Here is a 21,989-nt window from a genome sequence, read left to right as displayed (position 1 = left end):
AAATTTTGAAATCAGCTTGTCAAATTCTACAAACGTTGACTTTTTTTGGTACTGCATTTAATCTATAGATCAATTTGGGAGATTTTTTTTTTTTTTTTTTTTTTTTTTTTGAGACTGAGTCTTGCTCTGTCATCCAGGCTGGAGAGTGCAGTGGCACAATCTTGGCTCACTGCAGCCTCCACCTCCTGGGTTCAAGCAATTCTGCTGCCTCAGACTCCCAAGTAGCTGGGATTACAGGCACATGCCACCACACCCAGCTAATTTTTGTATTTTTAGTAGAAACGGGCTTTCATCATGTTGGCCAGTACTTATTTTTATGTTATTGGCTCTTCCAATTCATAAGCATGTCATAATAGACCTTATTGATGTTATACCCAATAATAACTTTGCTTGTTATGATGTTATATATTTGTAAAGTTATACTAGCTGCCTGTTGCTTATCTACAGAAATGAAATGGATTTTTATAAATTAATTTTATAGGCAGCATATTTGCTAACTCATTAATTAACTTATCTGTAGATTACTCTGAATAGCTATTCACATCATTTGCAAATATTTTTTCACTTAATATCTAAATATTATATCTTTTATTTATTCTTCTTGTATTATTGCATTGGACAGAAAGGGATAATAATGGGCATCCTTTTCTAAAGAGAATGTTTTAATCATAAGGTTTTCCTTGGATTTTGCCTTTGGTTTTTGAGTTTCACACACATATACGTTAGTAAAGTTTCTAATTGTGTTGTCTTATTCAAATCTATACTGTGACAATATTTGTTTGCAGTTTCCTTGATGCATCAATTACCAAGAGAAGTGTGTTGAACATTTTTGACTACAGAGGTAGATTCAGTATTGTCAATATTTTTACTATACATATTGTGAGAGTACATTATTATGTGCACATAAGTTTAAAACTGTTATATGCTCTTGGAGAACTAAACATTTTGTCATTATGTAACAGCTTACTTTGTTTTTGCCTTAAAGTCTATTTCATTTGATATGAACATAGCTGAAGCAAGTTTCTTTTGGTATTTGCGTGGTATATTTTTTGTTTTCTTTATACTTACAAGTTTTCTAAACTCCTATACTCCATACATGTCTTTTTGAAGCAGCATATTGCTGAATTTAAAAAATAAATACAAGCCGACAATCTTCGATATTTGAAAATGGAACATTTTTGCATATGCTGTCATTACTGATACTAATGGATTCATATTTATGCTTTCTATCTTTTACTTTCCTTTCTGTGCTTAATTCCCCCCCCCCTTTTTTGCTTTCTTTTGTATTGTACTTTCATCCAAATATGGATGAAAGCAAGAAAATATTTTCATCCAAATATGCTTCATCACTTTTTTAGTCAGTTGCTCTTAATATTCTGTTTCTCATAATTCCAAAATCTCAAGTTGTTAGGGTTTATTCTGCTTTCATTTTCGCTCATTCTCACTCATGGACTTTCTTTGTAATCTCATATTTTTCCCTCTGTAATTTATGGTTTGTTCTTTTATTCTTTTAGCAGCGTTGAATGTTTCAATATTTATCACATCCTAGAGTTAATCAATATTTGCCCTCTTCCTGAACATCACAAAGACTTAGAGTGCTTTAATACCAATTATCTCTTTTAAATTGATATTGTATTATGTTTTAGTTCTATTTTTATTTAACTCCAAAACACATTATTAGTCTTTTATATCATGAATGTTAATTTATATTTATCTACCCATTTACAATTTTCTTTGGTCTTTGTTCTGACTTTCCATCTGGGGTCATCTTTTCCTCTGACTAGCATATGGAGATACAGTTTCCTTTAGTGAAGAGTTGCTGGTGGGAAACCCTTAGTCCTCACTGTTCCCTCGCTCCCTATGTTTTGTCTTCCTGGGCTGTGCTAAAAATGTCTTTATTACTTTCATTGTTAAATGATACTTGGGTTTCTGGAACTTAAATATGATATATTTAGATATGGCATTGTTTAAAATACACTATGCTTGAGATTTCTTAATCTATGAATTTGTGAATCTATGAATTAATCCAGAATTAATTCTATTAATTCTGAAATATAACCTCTTCAAATAATCTCCTGTACCTTTTTGCTCTCACTTCTTCTTCTCATCCAATCCTTCATGCCTCTTGATCTCTCTACCATATTTTCCATGTCTTTGATACTTTGCTATATTCTTGATAATTATACAGATCTCTAAAAATTTACTAACTTCTGTTGCTATAACTATGCATTGCATTTTAAATATATTTTTCACTTACAGAGAATCAATCTGTTTGTTTGCAAACATGCTTCATCACTTTTTTAGTCAGTTGCTCTTTACTCATATTGTCAACCTTAAAAGTACTTGCTTAATATTCTGTTTCTCATAATTCCAAAATCTCAAGTTTTTGTAGGGGTCATTCTGCTGTTCTTTTTTGCTCATTCTCACTCATGGACTTTCTTTGTATTCACTGTGATTGCTTTCATGTGGTGACATTTCCTGGCACTTTGTCTGTAGTCATAGTTTAAGTCTGGTTTAAAGATGGGTTCCTTTTTAGACAAGCTGATTAATTATGTCAGGAGCCCAGAAGATTTCCAGAATGAGACAGATTGAAATTAAATCTGTTTGGTTTTGGTATTCCGAAATTTTCCAGTTTGGAGCCTAAGCATGGGTCATTTCTTTCTTGTTGCTGGCCACTCGGTTTGGCCCTTCAGTCTGGCCCTGAGTTTGTCAGGTGGGGTGAATTCAGGCTTCAAACTCCTAGTGAGAATCAGCTTGCAATCACGAATTCTCAGGGAGAATTTTTTCCTCCTCTATTCTACACCAAGTTTCAATACCAAGTTCTACCATGCTGACCCTGATAGACACCTTCAAGATAAAGGACAGCTTGACTGCTCTGCTCACCTCTCTGGTACCTGCTTTCACTTGGACCTTGTCCTCTGAGCATTCCCTACTTTTTTCCCATTCATTGATGCATTTAAACATACTTTAAAAAGTTATACAGAGTTTTCATTGGAAACTCAGGTCTCTCTGTTTTGTTTTCTTGATATTTTGTTATCTTAGATTATATCAGCAACAGATGTGGCATTTTCTATGGCAGAGGGAAACAGGTGACTTCAGGATTGCTTCAGAATCACTGTAATTCTACTAAGAACCAATCAAGTTTGAAGGGCTCATTAACAGAAATGTGATGATATCAAGAGACTATAATGGCTCCTTTTAGCCTGAATTGGATTTCTTTTTAAAGATAGAAATAGAAAGGGCACTTGAAAGAAGTGGATCCAGATGAACAGTTAGAGGAAAGTTTAGAATTTCAAACAAGCTCTCATTTAAAACTAACTTTTATCAGTAATGGGTTATTTTGCATTAACATGAAGAATACTTTTAATCACCCAGATAATACATAAATACATTATTTCAGTAAACACATGCAAACAAACAATACGGATGGCTGCAAAGCACCCTTTGGCCACCTCCCTAATCCCAGTCCCCTCTCTCAGGTTAACCATGGTTTAAGTTTGGTGTGTAAATGTCCAGAAATTCTCTGTTTATTCATATTCATATATATGCTTAGAGAAAGAACAGAATTTGTTTTGCATTTTAGAAAAATATATAGATGGTACAGTATTTTGTATGTCTGAACATGTTTTTGTTCTATTCTCTGGCTTGGTAGTATGGCTTTAGAATTCCCCATTAAATCATTTTAGAACTCTGAATGCTTTGCTTTACTCTTCAAACTTTCATTTTCTATAGATATGCCTGATCTCATTCTGACTTTCCATTTGTGAGTGGTAGTTTTTGTCCTGGAAATGTTGAAAAAAATTATCTTTGTTTTTGGTATTCCAAAATTTTCCAGTTTGGAGCCTAAGCGTGGGTCATTTCTTTCTTGTTGCTGGGCACTCATTTTGGCCCTTCAATCTGGTAATTAACATTCTTCAGTTGTGAAAATGTTTCTTATAATATTTCTTTGATAATTTACTTCTCTTGGTTTTCTCTTTCCAGTGCCCCTCTCAGTTGGGATCCTGTGCTCTGGGTACTTAGCTGTATCTCCTGTTTTTTTTTCTAAAAGATCAGTTCCTTCCCATTTATTTGCTTTTAATTATTTATTGATCACTTATACACTGGTGTCTCACCTTTCATATTCTTTGCCACTGTTTTACTTTTCTCTTCACTACCATTTTATAAGATATCATTAAATATCACTTCCAGAAATCTTTGCCACAATCCTCCTTAGGAATATCTATAAACAGGTTATATAATACATGTTCTATTAATATATCTTATGGTTTCTGTTGTTTTGTGTCATATTACACATAATTAGATAGGTAGATATTATTGATGCTATAGAGGAAAACTATTGATTTTCAAATTTTAAACTGCATCTAGCCCCTAACTAAATTATTTTCTTTTATATGTTTTCAATTGCTTTACGATCAGAACATATTTTTTTAATAGATATTTCTAGATCTTGTGTTGCACTGTAACTCACTAAGATGCAATATGGTTGGGAGAAGAGAGTAGTTGAGTTTGAGGCACGGAGTACAAAGCAAGGAGGCTGGAGATTAGACTTCGGACCCGGCCCTACCACTGCCTATAAGTGGACCTCTCTGGGCCTCTTTCCACATTGGCTAAATGAAAGCGTCAGCTCAAATTGTGTCAAAACCACCTCTTACCATCCATGTAATTTTGTGAAATTTTATACCTTAGGTCTGCCAGGGTGAGCAATGGCTCTTTTATCCCACCATTGCATGATTAGAAGTTTAACTTGCCCATGGCCCATCAGTTAGTTCACTTTTGTGTGAGTAATAAAAATAGCACAGCATGGCACTACAGTCTGAACACCAGATATCGCCAGAAGTCAGTCCAGTGGAAAAATCCTCTATTAAGGAAGAGAAGATAAATCTGAAGAACTGTCATTCCTGAACACTGGAGGTAATTAAAGCAAAGCTCTCAAGGTTATGTCATCAATTTTTCAATTAATATGCCTCCCTCCCCCTTTAATTGTGTATAAATTCATAACAGCTGAAAATGAATAAAGGAAGGAACACAGAGAAAAGAAGACTGGAACAAACAATGAAGCAGTGCAGCAATTACCCGTTTACCTGACATTTGCACAGTAGAGAAGGGAAGCACATGATCTGAAATCAAAGGGGACTGGGTTTTTTAAATAATGGACATTACACCTGTATAGTTAGTGTGGATTGCTGTGCAGCAAGACACAATCAAGTCTGCTCATTGGGGAATCTGTTTGCTAAGAAAAGGAAAAAGACTGGAGACTAGATTTCTGGCCTGTCCCTATTCCTGCCTGTAAGTGGACCTCTTTGGGCCTCTTTCCACATCTGCTAAATGAAGGTGTCAGTCCAACTTATGTAAAAACCATAGCAATAGATTAACAAATGTAAGAGATTAGTAGTACATATGATACAAAATGCAAAGAGAGTAAGAGGATATTTATGGGCACCCATCCTTCCTACCTGTTATTGTTTCATAATATAATTTCATGGACAATAAAAATACCAACATAAGCTTCTTTAGTTTAGAGAACCATACCAAAAGCAATGAGTAAACCTGCTTTTTAAATATGTTTGCGCACACGCGCGCACACACACACACACAAGTACATACCATAGGTGGATAGGTGGATGGAAGAATGGATGGATGGATGGATGGATGAATGGATGGATGGATGGATAGACGGAACACTACTTATAAATCCCTGTCCTCCAATTTTAAGAGAGAAAAGATGTTAAAAGGAAAGACCTATTTTCTACTGTACTCTTTGATAAGTGAGTGACTATTGTAATTTCAAGATTGGAAATCTAGGTGTTAAAATCATTCTCGAAATGCAATCTTTAGATTTCTCAACTAAATTAGCTTCAACCCTTAGATAGAATGTTCCAAAAGGCCAGAATCCTGTCAGAACAAGGACAGAAGCATAATGCCATCGATGAACACCACACACATCTCTACTCTTCATCTTGGGCTCTTGTAAAATCTCACACAATATCTTTTTCACATTTAATCTTGCTAATAAGATTTAAATACTGAGGGACTGTAGAAATAAGACTGATCATGATAAAGCTCTGACTAATACATCTAAGAATATAATTAGGCATAGAATTTAAATAAAAAGAATAAATCATTTCTAAAACTCCCAGCTGAGCCCCACTTCTGGTAGTCACATCAGGGCAGAGGAAAAACCTACAAATCACATAGAAAGCTTTGTTCATACTGGACCCTTGCTGGGGCAGGCATTCACCTATTAATTCCTCTACAGGAGAAATCAATTGAAATACCACCAGAGATGTCAAAAACTAGTTTGTCTATTAGGAATATTTGATTTTATTCATTAATATTTATTTATTTAAAACATAATCTTGCTCTGTTGCCCTGGCTGTGCAGTGGTGTGATCATAATTCACTGCAGCCTGGAATTTCTGGGCTCAAGTGATCCTCCCGCCTCAGCCTCCTCAGTAGCTGGGACTACAGGCATGTGCTACCATGCCCAACTAATTTTTAAAATTTTTTTGTAGAGATAGGGTCTCACTATGTTGCCCAGGCTGTTTTCGATTTCCTTGGCTCAAGCGATCCTCCCACTTCGGGCTCCCAAAGTGCTGGGATTATATGCGTGAGCCACCGTGCATGGTCCTCATTCATTTTTATAACGAACCCATCACCCCCCAATGTTTCCTTCTGCCCCCTTTATTATGATGGTTGCGTTTTCTTTGTGTGTGGTGAAATAGTTTACTTTAGAGCTGGTCTTAGTAAGATATTCTGAGATTTTACGTATGAAACAGACATTTTGTTTTTAAAAAAAACAGCTTTCTGAATGTAACAGCAGAATTGAGTCTCTCTTTCAGCCATGAAATAGCAAACATTTTTTTTCCTCTAAAAAATGTGAGTTTAAAGGCTTTGCCTAAAAATCTTGCCAAAGCTTTCCATGAGTAGATTTGCTAGAGAAATGTATTAGAGAAAACAGGAAAATGCAGGCTCCACCTAAGCCAGTGTGCCTTTTGTTCCGTGTGACCTAATGTTCATGAGACTGCTTGTTATTCACCTCATTACAAACATCTATCTGTCACAGCAGGTGTTGGGTCAGGAGAGGACATGGTGTCCAGGAAACCTGAAATCAGGTTAGAAACCTCCCAGGCGACCAATTCCCTTTCAATTGACTCCGAGTAGCTGGCACTGCCTACCACAGTCCCTGGGCTGCCTGCTCGGGAAATGGCTATAATTTAAGTCACAGCGGAAACACTTCTCAAACCACTCTCCCAGAGGGCGTAGGAGCCACACTTCCCATGACAGGAAGGGAAGCTGCCCTAGCCTTTCCAACTGTTAAAGGAAATAGACAATTTCCTTATGGTTTCTTCAACATTTCACTCCCCACAGGATTGGTTTTACACGTTTTTTGCATGAGTCAGTCCCTTTGGGTAAAGTTGAAGCTTGTAAAGTTGTCCTTCCCATTTTCAGCTCCCCAAAACGGTGGGTAAATCTATTCAGGAACTCAGTGTGTCTTCTAAGAGGGAGAAAGGCACAGGCTTACACCTGCCAAGCTGCTCTCTGCATCCTCACAGGTCTGTGCTGTGAAATGGTTGGTCTAGATTGCTCCATGGATGAAAGACTGCTGGCCATTTGGGGCGAGATGCCCTGGTAGAGTCTGGCAAAGTCCACTCATTACTTGAGTCCAGCTGACTTCAGCTATGAAGTCATCACCAGAGGAGGCATCTTTGTTTTGTCCCCAGCTTTCACCAGCCCCCGCTCACACCAGCCCCTGCTTACATCACCATTTCCAATCACCGGAGCAAGCAAGCGCTTTCCTGTCCATTCTAAGACACGCAAGATATGAGGAGTCATGAGCCTGCTCCAGAATCTTCCAGATTTTTGCCTGGAGGGTAGAAGTCAGAGAGGCACATACAAAGTCTCATTTCCTGCTCTACTCTCTCTCTCACCTTCTTCTTCTAACAATTCCAAGGCCTAGGGGAGAGGGGGGCAGGCTTTCCTCTTTGTCTATGTCTTATCCTGAGTTATGTCATCTTTGGGTACATAGCTAGCAAGGCTCTAGCCCCCCAGACCTGGCTTCTGTGTTAGAAGAAGCTAAAGGAATTTGGAAAAAAAAAAATACCTTCCTCTCTTGTAATCCCTGTTTTACAAAATTTCCCACCTGCTAATGAGGATCTTCTCTTCTAGGGAGTCCCATTCTTTCCTTTCCTGGAGCTGTGACTCAATCTTGCTAGTAAAAATCCTACAGCAGAATGTGCTTAAGTACATTACCCCTTAAGGTGTAAGGAAATATATGAGTTTATTATGTGCAAAATATTTTCCCTGCTATAGGAGGCTGAGTAAATACTAATTACAGAAAGGCACATGTGAAGCCTCTTCGTCTGTAGACACTTCAGTGTAGCAGCCATGCAGGCCTGTGGCTTTCTGTATCGGTTCTGAAGATCATGGTGTAAGTTGTGTAAGTACTGCCGGTTCATGTGTTCAACAGCAAAAGAAAACAACCTAACATTTAAACAAGGTCTACAGAAATCCTTTATTGTTATTGTTCTGAATAACATATGCTGTACACTTATTAAGATATTGTTCCTCCATTGAATATTCGTTTATCAGAGGGAAATACAACTCTGCCAACCATTAATGTAGGTGAAATCTTTTTCCTGTTCTTCCTTGGCAATGGGGTTGATCTGTACAACCCAATATAAAATCTGCCGATGGAAGTACACAGGGCTATACAAGCAACTCTTTCGTTTGATTTAGTGTTTCATGACAACTAGACCGAACCATGAATTAGAAGGACTCATTAATCTCTTCTCAAATGGATTTTCCCTCCTATTTCCTCCATTACTAGTCCAGATCCCTGCTTCCCTTCGAGTGTATACTTCCAAATGGGTGTTAGATAGGCTGTCTCCTGTTCCAGGTCTCCTGTTTAATCCACTCTTACCTGGTTCCCTTCCCCACCTTTCAACTGATTCCTCACTAACACCTAGGCCAATAATGACCTCCTGGATGCTAAAACCAAAGTAGACTCTTTTGTAGCATTCACCGGCTTTAGACACTGGGGATCATGCCCTTCATACTCATGCACTGCTTTTCCTCTGGGCTTCTTTGACCCTCCTGGTTTTCCTCCTACCTCATAGGTGGTCCCTTTTTTGTTTCTCATTTGCTTTTTCTATTCTTCCAGACTATTTATTTATTTGTTTTTGAGACAGGGTCTCACTCTGTTGTCCAGGCCAAAGTGCAGTAGTGCGATCTTGGCTCACTGCAGCCTTGACCTCCCAGGCTCATGCAATCCTCCCATATCTCAGTCTCCCAAGTAGCTGGGACTACAAGCATGCACCACCACACCTAGCTAATTTTTGTATTTTTTGTAGAGATGGGGTTTCGCCATGTTGCCCAGGCTGGTCTCAAACTCCTGGGCTCAAGCCATCTGCCTGACTTGCCCTCACAAAGTGCTGGGATTATAGGCATGAGCCACTATGCCCAGCCTCTACCAGACGTTTTCAAGTTAAAAGTTATCCAGAACTACCTCCTGGGATCCCTTTTCTATTCTTTAGATATGCCAAGGATTTTATCCATTCTTACACAATCTAAATTGACCGTTAATGGATTTTATCCATTCTTATTCAATCTAAATTCATGATTCTTAAATTTGGAGGCACATAAATTTCACTTGGAGAAAGGGTGAAAACTGTAAATCACTTAACCTTTTCTGCTTGAATTCCTTCTTCTATACTCACCCTCATACCAGCCTCCCAAAATGTTATGATGGTAAAGGAAATCATAACTGAAAAAAACTCTAATCAGAAAACACACGTACTACGGTGTACAACTGAAGTGAAAGGCCAGGCAGGAAACTGTGTGCTCTCAAGTATTTTCCATGTAACCTTGGACACATTGCTTTAACTTCCAGAGCCTTGAATTTTAGATCTCACCGGTGTGACATAATTGTAGGTTTAATAAAAGGTCAAATGTGAGTTCTGCCAGATGGTATTACATTTTCAAAGTCTGAGCAATTTTTTACTTGTTTGGGGATGGTGTGAAGGGGCAACACTGGAGAGAAATGTTTCCTACAGAAAATAACATTTAATCTGGAAACTGCTGTTTACCCCAGCATCTATTCTATTTCACTCACTGCTACATAAAACTTTTAGAGGAAAAAAAGTGGCCCCTATAAAATGGAGTCAAGTGTTACGCTTAGTATTAGCTGTGAGCTAGTACTAGCAGCGGGAGGTATGTTACGTTACAGCTGAGGCAATTTGAAAGTAGAAGACCTTGCCGAGGGGGCTAGAAAAATGTTGTCATTGCTAGGTTTAAGTTTTAGGGGACTTTTCTGTTGTCCTTAAAACATTTTATGCTGAGGGCCTGAAAGTTCATGGATCAACAGAGCAGTATAGGCTCTGTCTAGTGTAGGAAACAGAAAAAACCTTTAAAAAAAGGTAATTTATTTCAGTAAAAAGTTTCATTTTGTTTGTAAAGGATGGGTAATAATGTTTCAGCCATGGAAAGCTGCAACAGGAAGTCCAGATAAATACTGGGAAAACCCTGTACCATGAAAGAGGGTAAGGTTTGTGCCAGCGGTGTGCTGGTAAATGATTAATATGTGGCTCTACTAGAAAACGAAAGGGCCCAGTTTTAGAGATTGTTGATTTTCAATGGTGTAAATACTGCCCAGAGCCAGTCGCAAACTACCAAAATGGTGACCTTGAGTAACAAGTTGGGAGGAGGAAGTTTTAGAGATGGTTGATTTTCAATAGTGTAAATACTTGCCCAGAGCCAGTCGCAAACTACCAAAGTGGTGACCTTGAATAAGGAGTTGAGAGGAGGTGTACAGTAGCAGACTGTCAGAGCCACCACTACCGATGGTGCGTAGTAGACGTAAAGATGCAAAGTACCTCAAGAGCACAGGCGATAGTGAGAAGTATTAAATTATTTGTAAGTGAGCCGGGCACCGTGGCTCATGCCTGTAATCAGAGCACTTTGGGAGGCTGAGGCAGGACGATCACTTTGAGCTCAGGAGTTTAAGATCAGCCTGGGCAACATGGCAAAACTCCACCTCTACAACACTAAAAATAAAAAAATCAGCCAAGTGTGGTGGCAAGCCCGTATTCTCAGCTACTTGGGAAGCTGATGAGGGAGGATCGATTGAACTGACCTTGGGAAATTGAGGCTGCAGTGAGCCATGATCGCATCACTGCACTCCAGCCTGGGCAACACAGTGAGACTCTGTCTTAAAAAAAATTTTTAAAAGTGGTTCGACAAAGCTCTAGGAAAAAATTGGTAAACGATGAGTTATGAGTATTTGTTACGTTTGTTTTGAATAAATTTATTTCATTGAAAGTTTATATAATTTAATTTGTAGTAATGGTTGTGTTTAATAATCAGGTCACAAAATCCTTGAAAAATTTGAAAATGAACTGTTATGAACTTAGATAGTAAGCTCCAGCTCACCACTGGTTTGTCCTCAAAGAATAAAGGAAAATTAATATTTGCTTAAGCAATGTTTAATTACATTCGAGTTCTGTGAGGTGGATACTTTGGTTTAGGTATTTTTTATACTTGTTAATATTCTAGAACCCTATGTTATCTAACACTATGCAAATCAAAAGCAGTGATTAAAATCACCAGATGCTAGGTAAATAGATGATAGTTTTCTACAGAATTTGTGTGAGCTATGTGTGAGAGATATACTTCCTTTATGGACTGAATTGTGTCTCTCCCAAATTCATATATCAAAGACCTAACCCTTAATGTGACTATATTTGGAGATAGAATCTTTAATGAAGTAATTAAAGTTAAATGAGCTCATATGAGTGGGTCCCTGATCTGATGGGGCTGGTGTCCTTACAAGAAAAGGAAGAAGTGCCAGCGCGTGCATGCGCTCTCTCTCTTTCTGTGCATGTGCTTAGAAAGGCCATCTGAGGACATGGCAAAAAGCCACTGTCTGCAAACCCAGAGGAGAAGCCTCCCCAGAAATGAATCTCACGGGCACCTTGATCTTAGACTTCCAGACTCCAGAATTGTGAAAAAATAAAATTTCTGTTGCTGAAGCCACCCAGTCTGTGATATTTTGCTATGGAAGCTGAGCAGAGTAACATAACATGTAAATGATGAAATTACACATAGTTCCACAAGAGTAACATGATACTCCCATCTCAGGCTTTTTCATGTTGTAATGAGGAAGTCCTTCCTATCTGCTCCTCTAGGTCTCAGCTCAATGACTGCCACCTCTGTGAAGCCTTCCTTGGTTTCCTCAATTATGTGTCAGCCTTTCCTCCCATGTAAATAGCTCTGTTATAATGATGAACATAGTCTTTTGTCCCAATGCAATCCTTTTTGACACAAAAGCGGATTACACATTATAAATTAAGATTAAGCATGTGGCTGTTTATATTCACATTTAAATATAAACAGTTAAAATACAATTAAAAATTCAACACCTTAGTTGCATCAGCCACATTTCAAACGGTTAATAACTACTTGTGGCTAGTTGCTACTGCACTGGACACTAAGACATGGAAAATTTCCATCAGTGCAGAAAATTCTATTGGATAGCACTATACTATAATCTACTTGAAGCATGGAAAGGGGTGCATCTGTGTTTTTTCCCAGCACCTAGCCCAGTGCCTTCTGTGTAGTAGGCATTCAATAACTATTGGTTGAATTAAAAGGAAAAAAGAAAAACACTATTCACTTAATTGTAGCTACTTAAAGCATTTACGGTTCCCAGGTGTCACAGAAATAAGCACACACATATAAATTTATTTTATTATTGATAAGTAAAACACTAAATGTGAGCAATTTTCATTTTTCCCATGACAAGAACATCAATATTCATCATCAAGATATAATTATAGAATTTCTGTCTCAGGTGTTAATATAGCAATCTATAGCTGTTAATTCGGAAGCGCAATATCGATTCTAATTTATTTTTTCTAGGCCATCTCTGCACCATTTTTCTATAAGTGACCCTATGGTCTCATTAAATCTTTCAGCATGATATTTATGCACCTACTTAATGAGTCCTCCAACACCTTGAATTCTCTGGATCTCATAACTATTATTTTAGTGACAAACTTCTGACTTTAATTAATCGCATCCTTCACGGATTCAAAGGAGATCATAAAAAGGTCACTCAGTCATATTCAACCCTCTGCTGGTAGACGCCTTCTTTGTCTCCACATTTAAAGATCTTCAAAGAAACACAACATCCCTCAGGAATCTATTTGGGTATTTAGATATTTTTTACTTTCAGAAAAATCTCTTTATTTCCTGCTTAAATCTTTCATAATTTAGCCCAAAGCAGTCGCCCTGAATCTAACTGCAGAGGAAAAGAAGAGGGTCATCTGTCACAGGTCCCAAAGAAGCCCCTTTCTGTGCTATGACTGAAACTTAAAATACAATCTAAAAGGAGATATTTCTCTACCAAGATGTTCCTTTAGAATTCCTAGCATCCTCAGGGTAAGTAGTACAGCCTCATAAATATTATAATGAATAAATGAAATCCAAATAAAAAACAATTGCTTAACAAATGAAAGCAGACGCGTAGAAAAGCCCAGTGTGTCTCTAACTCCTCTCTTGTGTAGTACAGAAGAAGGGTTCGTTAACAAAGATTCTGTTCTAAGGCTGGGGCAAGAGACAGACCTAACAGGAGGAATGGGGAGAGGAGAGAGAGAAAGAAGATCTCAAGGGAAGCAAATCCACCTGAGTCTGTTGTTGAAAGAGCATTGACATGTATAAGCTGAATGGCTTGCAAGTAGAGGAGAAGAGAGGAAGGAGGAAAGCCAAGGTTGGAGGGAGGTGAGAGTGGGTGAGCCCTTCCTCGATCCCACCGCTTTAGAGAGGGGAACTGTGAGTTTTCAGCAGCCATAGACAGGGAAGGTTGATCCAAAATTCTCTTAACCAAACTGTACAGGCCACACTGTGCCTCAGGTGTCTCCCTTTCCCTCTGCTTGGCATTGCTTCCCCAGCAGATGCGATGAACACAGAAAACAGCTGCCCGCCTCTCAGTGATAGAAACTGTGACTAATTGTAGTTTCCTAGAGGTGAGTCCTGTTTTCACAGGGCTGGAAGTTTTCTAAAATCTAGTCCTCAGAGATGTTCTTCTCCCAGACGTTTGTTAAAAACAAGTGACTCTGAGCAATGTGAACGTGCTGCCTGTGATGTTTAATGCCTTGTGCTGTTGTGATCAGTTTGGGGGTGAAATCTCTGGCAAATTGTAGCCATGACCTTGTGGAGGCTGGGCTATGCCACCAGCAAATGAAACAGCGTTTGGTATACATGTGTGGCGAGTATCCCTTCTAGCCACTCAAAGAGATATGCTTCCTTAACAAAGAGGCTCATCGTCTTTCCATTTTACAGGTAAGTATATTGAGGCATAGGTGGTGTACCCTTATTGCTTGTTTATCCATGTCAACGTGAGAAAGAGAAGTCACCTACTCTGACATCTAGATCATAAAATCTTAGCTTCAGACATTCACTTAAAAAGCTGAAAGACACATAGTGTGTCCAAGGTCTGGTACTTCTTGTCTGACCTTAGTAAAGTTCATTAACCTTTTTGAACTTTAGTTTCTCCAAGTGTACAATGGCAAGTAGAAGGAGATAACACATGTCATATGCTTTAAAAGTGCTTGATGATGCAGTAAGTGCTCCATAAATGCTAATTTTTGTTTTTATTATTGTGTGTCAGAAAAATATCTTAATGCCTTTCTATGGCCTTAAACTGACCTTTATTATTTTAAAGCATGTAGGAATTGTATTTTCTGTTCTTTTGTGCTTTCTATTGAAATTGGCATATTCTAGAATAAAGCAGGCATTAATAATTACTTGGCATATATTTATAATTTTCCAATGTTTCACTGGTGTTTTTAGAAATTGGTCATTCTACAGCTCTTTATCTAAAGACCTAATATACATAAAATGAGCAAACATCTCTTTTGTTTATTTTATATCTTGCTCTATAGTGATTTGTGGCTATTTTAAAAATGGGTTACCACAGTTAAAAGTATAACTCACCTACTTAGCTTCACCGATTAACGTCAAGCTGATAACAAGGAATATATTTTTTCACCAATGAAGATTTGCACTCACAAATTTAAAAAACGTAAAATTCCAACTATTTATGTGATGACTACTCTTGGGGTCAATCTTCTATCATAATAGAAAACATTATTTTTTGGCAAATACGTGGTAGCGTTATAGCTTTATGTACTATTCCTTTTATTTATTTTTTTTTTTTGAGACGGAGTTTTCCTCTTATTGCCCAGGCTGGAGTGCAATGGTGCGACCTTGGCTCAATGCAACATCTGCCTTCTGGGTTCAAGGGCTTCTCCTGCCCCACCTCAGCCTCAGCCTCAGCCTCCTGAGTAGCTGGGATTACAGGTACCTGGCACCACACCTGGCTAATTTTTTGTATTTTTAGTAGAGATGGGGTTTCACCATTTTGGTCAGGCTGGTCTCGAACTCCTGACCTCAGGTGATCCACCCACCTCGGCTTCCCAAAGTGCTGAGATTACAGGCATGAGCCACCATGCCCAGCCTTATGTACTATTACTTTTTATTCATCATTTTGTTTTCAGCTGTAGTGTATGAATGAAGATGTTTAAGGAAAGAACAAGAATGTAAAAAACATTCGGGGAAATATTAAAATTAGTACAAAAATCTACTTTCCATACACTATTAAAAAGAACATTTTGTTCTTTTTTCAAATATAAAATACTATAATGGGATTTTCTTTTTCTGCTTTAGCAATGAGACCTATTTTGACAAGAAAAGTGTGAAATATTTATTTTTATGTCATCTTTTATATGTGGAAAGCTAAAGGAACCAAACAAACTCACCGTATGATTAAATTTTTGAAGTCTAGGTATTGTGGTGATATTTGTCTGTTTTTTAAAATAAATATTTTTCCCCAGTGGGCATCTCAGTTGACATTCTAAAGGGAATACAAGTTGTGAACAGACTATTGCAAGCCTGAGAAAGCACAGCAACACAAATGCAGCTTTTTTGTCTCTATTACATTTGTTTTGAAAAATAAAACCCAATTCATGTGTTCTTAGGTCCTCCACCCACTGTCATTTGCATCCCCTGAGAAAATATGATATTCTATCTGTGGTATTAGGTGGTTCACAACAGCTTTAAAAACTACCAGGGCAGGCCAGGCACTGTGGCTCACACATGTAATCCCAGCACTTTGGGAGCCTGAGGCAGGTGGATCACTTGAGGTCGGGAGTTAGAGGCCAGCCTGACCAATATGGAGAAACCCCATTTCTACTAAAAATACAAAATTAGCTGGGCGTAGTGGCAGGAGCCTGTCATCCCAGCTACTCAGGAGGCTGAGGCAGGAGAGTCACTCGAACCTGGGAGGCCGAGGTTGTGGTGAGCTGAGATCATGCCATTCCACTCCAGCCTGGGTGACGAGAGCAAAACAATGCCTCAAAAAACAAAAAACAAACAAACAAACAAAACCCCCCCACAAAACTACCAGGGTGTAACAAGTGTAACAACAACAAAAAATCGAATGATGCTCATCACTGATGATTTAAAAGATAGTCTTAACATTTATATCCGAATGAAGAAGACATTGTCAAGGTCTCCCCGATGCCTTCTTGTAGAAGCCAGAAATTGGTATTACATGTCTGTCCTCTACCCACCTTCCAATATGGCCTTCATCACAAGGTCACACAGAAACAAAATGATCACTGTTGAGAGGACATGAACTGAATCCACAGCCGTGTTGTGACTTTGTTCTGACACGGCATTCCCTGTGTCTCTCTTTCTAGTGTTACAGGCAGTAGAAAATTAAAAAAAAAAAAAAAAAAAAAAAAAAAATCAAAGGCCCAGGCTTGTGATTGAGTCAAAAAGTTAAAACACATTCAAACGCCATGACGGTGGCTTCAAGCTTCTTCCAGGTGCTTAAGCCTGGAGGTAGGAATGTACTAGATCCTGGCCAGTTAAAATGTGCTCCCTGGAACTGTGGCAGCATCTATATCCCCTGGAAGCTACTTAGAAAGGCAGACTTTCCGGCCCCACTCAGACATCCTAGATCAGTGTCTGCAGTTTAATAGGATGTCCAAGTAATTGAGATACCCACAAAGGTCTGAAAAGCTCTCAGCCAGAGCAACAACTGATGTCAAGGAAGAGGAATAAGTCATACCTCTTTCTCAGTAAAGAGTTATTTTCAGTAACTCTTTCACATATTCTTAAACTGCATTATTTCACAGATCTACAAATACTTGAAGACAAAAACAGTATAAGTCTCATTGTAGAATTTTATTTTCATTACATCAGAATAAAGTTTGCTTTTTTTAAAATCACAAGAATGCTTCTTTTCTCTAAGAATTGCACACTCTTTGGAATGACTTTTGCCAGTTTTCTTTTTAGTGAAGGGGATATAATAGTTTTCGTGACGCATTTCCTTGGGTAAGTTAAAGTCTGCTCTGATTTTCAAGCTGAAGTTTGCTCTAACAAAGAGCTCCTGGCCCAAGTATCCCTATTAGTGAGATATTTCCAAGAGCTCTTGCTTCTAGAGAATCAGGAAATCACAAGCTGTCCCCACTCACTCTAAATACCATCTAGGAATAAAATAAATTTTGCTGGACTTCCAAAAGGAGGGCATAAGTTGAGTGGAGTGGATTGAAAAAGCTTCCTTGAGAGTTAACTCGATCCCACTGGATTGTAAGACAATAGGACTGCGGGAAAACAGTGTAGTGTGAAGCAGAAATGGAAAAAATTGTTTCAAAGTGGGAATAATAGTCTGAGTGCAAGAGAGAAAATCCAGATTAAAAAGGAAGCCAAATTTGCTAATAGAGAAACAAAAAGGAGAAAGAGGAAGAAGACAATATGGAAGAATGAGATTTATGTCAGGAAGAGAGAGCACAATAATGGAGAAATTAATACCAGAGGAAGACAGAAAGGATGAGGAAAGGATAATGGGTGTGGCTGGGAACTTCAGCAGAAAAAAAAGATGGGAATGTAGAGAAAGGGAGGATGAAGGACAGAGGAGCAAGTCCGTGATGCCTGAAAACCGGATGGCTACACACCACCCTTCTCTCAAAAGCGACCCCTCCCATCCAGTCCTACCTGGCCGGAAGGACGGTGGTCACCACTTGAGAGCTTGAGGGTTGGGGGGAGTAAAGTTGGGGGAAACAGAGGGATCCTCATGGCAAGTTTCCGACAAGAATGAGGAGGAACCTTCCCCCTGTGTGGAAAAAAAGGGAGGCTGTCATTTTTGTGGCAATGAAATTGATTTCTAAGTCACCTGGTGTTTCCAATTATTTGTCTGGGACGTCTCTTGGAGTGCCTTCTAGAATACAGATTTAATTCCTCTGTTTGCCTTTATCTGCTCCAACACCCCCAGTGTGGGATGGCACCTGGCCTCCCACACATTCAATGGAAGTGGCATTGAGTTCTCCTTGGCCTTCCCCACTCTCTGTAAGAATTAGTTGTTAAAAATGATCACAACTGTTACCTTTGAGATATTCTCCGCAAAATCCCACTACCATCAAGAAACTTGAGAAAAGATAGTGATGAATGATTGACAGCTGTTTGTTCAGTGAACAACACAGTCCAAGGGGTCTGGGCACTACTTTTCTCCCCACGAAGAGCCGGAACTATTTTTTAACATACAGAGTTAATGTTGTTAGCCCTCTACATACATCATGCATTCAAAAAATATTTATTAAACACCAGCTATATGGCAGGCGATGTTCTTGGGTGTCTGGACCTCAAGAGTGTCACGGAACGAAACAGACAAAGCCCCTGCTGTTGTAGAGCTTACATTCTGATAGGTGGGGCAGCACTCAAGGACACACTTAGGGAAGAAGGGTATGACTGAATGAGAGAAGGTGACAAATGCTATGAAAAACAGAAAGCACAGCAGAAGAAACAGGAGAGAGGATGGCAGGGATGGGGCAGTGGTGGAGGGGGTTGTAAATTTTAATAAAGTGGTCATGGAAAGCCTCTGACAGATTTGAACAAACATTTGAAAGACAGGAGAGAGTTGCCCAAACAGACACTTGGGAGATGAGGAAACAGTCCATACAATGGCTCAAGGTGGAATTCGCCTGTCTTGTTGGGGCCTAGCAAGGAGCCCAGTGTGGCCTGATCAGAGAGTACATCAAGGAGGAAAGGAAGAAAAAATGCAGCAAAAGTGGAGTTAGACCATATAGGACTTTTAAGCTTTTATTCTGAGCGTGTTGGGAGCCACTGAAGGGTTTTCAACCGAGGAGCGACCTGATTTAACTTTTGTTCTAAAAGGATGCCTCTGGGTGACATGTTGAGAATAGATTTTGAGTGCACACATGTGGCAGCAGGGAGAGCAGTTTGAAGGCTACTTAGAAATCCAGGGGAGCGACGGTGGAGGCTTGGACTAAGGTGATTACACTGCAGTTGGTACTCAACAATTATAAAGATGTCTTGTCTGGTTTACAATATTTTTTTCAAGTCCTAAGGTTTTTTGGCTCCACCTAAAACACAGACCCAGTAAGAAATTTAAGAATTGTAACAGCTCATTGTGTATTTTGCAAAACCTAAGAGTGCCTTTTTTCTTTTCTGGATAATACCTAAGGTGCAAAGAAAAAGGAAACAAATCTTTCTCAGCCAAAGATAGAAGACAATGTATCTTCGATTCTCTCTTATGTACCAAACACACATACATGCTGCTGGCTATTCTCTTTGACACCAATTTTCATATACTAGCATAATCAGCTAGGGCAAAATCCATTTTGATGCCGAAATGGTTAATCTGCTAAGCTTCTCTCCAATCGTATAAAGTTGTTTGTGTGTGTGTATAAATGTGTATTATTGTGTATATGTGTGTGTGTGACTCTTTAAAATCTGAAAATGTTATTCGAGGAAATTCAAACACCTCCTTGACAAATTCAAAGATTAACCTCAACTAATGATTATAATAAACACAGAACACTTGTGTCTGTTGATTTCTGTTGACAGAAAATATGTAAACAGGACTCCAAGTGGTGAATTTGCTGCATGAAAATGGCCTTAGATGTAATATAATACAAGGAAAACAGAGAATGTAATCCTGCCCTTGGCAACTGCGTTCCTATTTGGAAGGAAAACTTTCTTCAGTGTTTTCTTCAACCCAGTGTTCCTGCGTTTGCCCTCATGCAATAGCCTTTTCCCTCATCTCCAAGTACTTCTTCATCAAGTATTTCAGAGCACTTAGTAGATTTCCTCTTTGGATTTTCTGTAGGTAAATACAGTCATCCCCTTGATATCCATGGGTTCCACATCTGTGGATTCAACCACTTTTGGATCAACACTATTCAGAAGAACCATAAGTGGATGGTTGTGTCTGTATGAACATGTATAGACATTTTTTCTTGACATTATTCCCTAAACAATACAGTATAACACTATATACATAGAACTTACATTGTATTAGGCATTATAAATAACCTAGAAATGACAAAGTACATGGGAGAATATGCATAGACTATATGCAAATACTATACAATGTTATATAAAGGACCTGAGCATCTGTGGACTGGGGTATCTGAGGGGAGTCCTGGAACCAGCCATCCATGGATACCAAGGGATGACAGTATTTCTCTTGGTTTGAGGTTGGCCATCTTTTCCCTTTAAAATACTGAAGGTCATAGTTAAATCAGGTAATGGTTTCTGGAAATCAATTACACTTTTACATTAGTTGCTTTAAAGTGTTTGGGATGTGTGTGTTTGATAATTTTCACTATCCTAGTTATACCAAAACAGGGCTTTAAAAAAAACAGAGATACATTGAGGATAAAAAAATCTAATGAGCATTAGCAAAATTCACAAGAATCATGCCCAATGACAGGCACACAGAAGTAGAAGTAGAAATAAACCCAAAAGGTTTTCCATGCATGGTCGTGTGGACTTTTCATGTATGGCAGGTGGGCATATGAAAGCCAATGTGATAAAAGTCCACCTCATCCTATTCCTGGTGTTAAAATCATTGTTTGCTGCGAAGACTCTGAACCCCATCAACATGTAGCCCCCTATTCTAGCAGGTGGGGAAGATTCTCTTCTCAGCCTCTGCCCTCTATCCAGTACATTTATCTTCACATGTCCACATTTTCTTATCCCCAAGAAAGAAAAATATGGACAAAGGAGGGGGAAAGAACGTTGATACGGTAAAGAAAAGGAGGAGGAATAAACGGCATCCATGGGAATCTAAGTTTTAATTTTTGTTTAAATCTCAAACTCAGTTGCCTTATGGGGACAATAGACAATAGAAATCTATGAAACAGCCTAGGGAGTACCATGCAGCCCTAAGGGACAGCTTCTTCCTAGCTTTAGAAATTCTTTGCATGTTTCTATTATAATCTTAGGATCTCATTTTTCAAGAGACATGGAGTATTTTTGAAATAAAACATTTTCTGATTTTTACATAACAGCGTGATGCTTTTTATTGTGCCAACTGTCTCAGCCAAACTATATTTCCCAGAGTTCCCTTTCTGTATGTTTCCAGTTATTGTGGGTCCCATGGAGATTCTTCTGAGAATTGGAGGACTGATGAGGGAGGCAGCAGTCATTGTGTAATACGCAGGCATTGTTGCTGATCTGTTGATTTATGTGTCTGGTTGATGGGAAGCAGTGGCTGAGCCTGCAATCACTTCCCCTGCCCATTGGGTCTTCCTTTAGTTTTCTGACTCCTGGGCCAGGGGTGTGTGTGTGTGTGTGTGTGTGTGTGTGTGTGTGTTTCAACTCCGTGACAAAGAGGTTCAGCTTCTGCAAGTTACTCTAGTCACGAAGCCTACTTGCAATTTTCCCTTCCTGCCTGCCTGCCAGGGTCCATCATTAAAAAGGGAGACAACTTTGAGAAGGAGGCAGATAGCCATCCACAAAAGTTGCATAAGCCAATTACTGTCACACACACACAATCTTTTACTGGCTCTGTTTTTCTAGTTGAATCCTGACTGATACAGATGTTAACCAATTCAAATATTTCAGAAACACAACGTAGAGACTTTCTATTTCTGATAATGGCTGATTTGGTTATTTGGACCATCC

General features: G+C 38.8%; 1 protein-coding gene across 2 annotated transcripts in view; it reads right to left on the bottom strand.

Moving 5' to 3' along the window:
• PLCB1 (phospholipase C beta 1) overlaps positions 1-21,989 on the bottom strand; it is a 741,541-nt gene that overhangs the window by 66,796 nt on the left and 652,756 nt on the right. Inside the window, exon 32 of one of the 2 annotated variants that reach the window (XM_050807501.1) lies at positions 18,057-18,174. The exons of the other annotated variant lie outside the window; for it this stretch is intronic. Within the exon in view, the coding sequence (XP_050663458.1) occupies positions 18,076-18,174 (99 nt within the window). The 3' untranslated portion in view covers positions 18,057-18,075. The remainder of the gene's footprint in view (positions 1-18,056; positions 18,175-21,989) is intronic. 2 annotated transcript variants of the gene reach the window in all.

Source organism: Macaca thibetana, chromosome 10 (genome assembly GCF_024542745.1).
Source record: "Macaca thibetana thibetana isolate TM-01 chromosome 10, ASM2454274v1, whole genome shotgun sequence".
NCBI classification, from domain to species: domain Eukaryota; kingdom Metazoa; phylum Chordata; class Mammalia; order Primates; family Cercopithecidae; genus Macaca; species Macaca thibetana.
This window is presented reverse-complemented; position numbering and strand designations above follow the sequence as displayed.